The sequence below is a fragment of the Octopus bimaculoides genome, chromosome 26 (assembly GCF_001194135.2).
Source record: "Octopus bimaculoides isolate UCB-OBI-ISO-001 chromosome 26, ASM119413v2, whole genome shotgun sequence".
Taxonomy (NCBI): Eukaryota; Metazoa; Mollusca; class Cephalopoda; order Octopoda; family Octopodidae; genus Octopus; species Octopus bimaculoides.
Genome location: NC_069006.1, coordinates 20,159,388 through 20,160,658, shown reverse-complemented (window position 1 = coordinate 20,160,658; position 1,271 = coordinate 20,159,388). Strand labels below are relative to the sequence as shown.

At 35.2% G+C, this 1,271-nt stretch overlaps 1 protein-coding gene across 1 annotated transcript in view; it reads right to left on the bottom strand.

The window, feature by feature from the left end:
* Positions 1-616: 616 nt before the first annotated feature.
* LOC128250895 (uncharacterized) overlaps positions 617-1,271 on the bottom strand; it is a 9,441-nt gene continuing 8,786 nt past the window's right edge. Inside the window, exons 3-4 of the mRNA XM_052976924.1 lie at positions 785-959; positions 617-648 (exon numbers count right to left, since the gene is read on the bottom strand). Coding sequence (XP_052832884.1) covers positions 617-648; positions 785-959 — 207 coding nt within the window. The remainder of the gene's footprint in view (positions 649-784; positions 960-1,271) is intronic.

Sequence of the window (1,271 nt, the reverse complement as noted above, 5' to 3'; positions counted from 1 at the left end):
GAAATAAAACAAAGATTCAAAAGAAGAAAAAAAAATCAACAAACTACTGAATGACAATAAAAATTTTATAAAAAGAATAGTATATAGGTGAAAGTGTGGCTGTGTGGTAAGAAGCTTGCTTCCCAACCACATGGTTCCAGGTTCAGTCCCACTGCATGGCACCTAGGGCAAGTGTCTTCTAGTATAACCTCAGGCCGACCAAAGCCTTGTGAATGGATTTGGTAGATGGAAGCTGAAAGAAACTTGTGCGTGTGTGTGTGTGTGTGTGTGTGTGTGTGTGTTTGTTCCCTCATCACTGCTTGACAGCCAGTGTTGATGTATAATGGAAAATAAGTCAGTTTCAAAATATTGATGTCCAGGTCAGAAAAGCAAAGTCTGAAGGGAAGAGTAGTCATTTCCTTTGATTTCTGGATAGAAGCAAATAGGAAAAAACACTTACTGACCAAAGACAACAAGCAAATCTGTGGTAGAATATTTACTATAACGATATTTCTGCTTCAGTAACTCAGTGTTGAAGCAGTGTGAAATGTAATGGAAAATAGGTCGGTTTCGAAATACTGATGTCCAAATCAGAAAAGCAAAGTTTGAAGGGAATAGTAGTCACTTCCTCTGATTTCTAGATAGAAGCAAAATAGGAAACAACACTTACTGAACAAAGAGAAGAGAAAATCAAAATTGTTATACAGTGTTTTAGTGTAATACATTTTACTATATAAAATTACGTGCAGGCTATGCACAACCATGCAGAATTTGCAATATAATGCGATATCAAACATAATACTACCTGAGCTCTGACTGTCAGCTAGCTGCGTGATTCTGTCGTTAAGCTGTTTATTTTCAAACTCCAGGGTCTGTAAGGTCATCTCCCCATCCTCGGACAACTGCTGAATATGTTCCACATATTGGTCTACTTCTTCCATTTCACGCCGATGGCTATCTTCCATCTGGACTTTTTCATCCTAAGGAATTCAAAAATTGCTTTAAGTATGTGTGTGTGTGTATATATATATATATTACAATTAAAAGGGTAAAGGATTATCAATTTATTAATAAATTAATAATTAATAATTTTTACCAAGCCCTTCGGTATGAAAACACCATTATCGGTGAAGAACTTATTTAAAAGTTCTTATACATTTATAAACATAATTAAGGGGTCAGCAACAGTTGCTTCACCACATACCGAAGTTCAGAAATAGCAGCTAAAGTGCTGAAACTCCAACAGATAGCATTACTTGTAACTCATATGTATATGTATATATATATATATA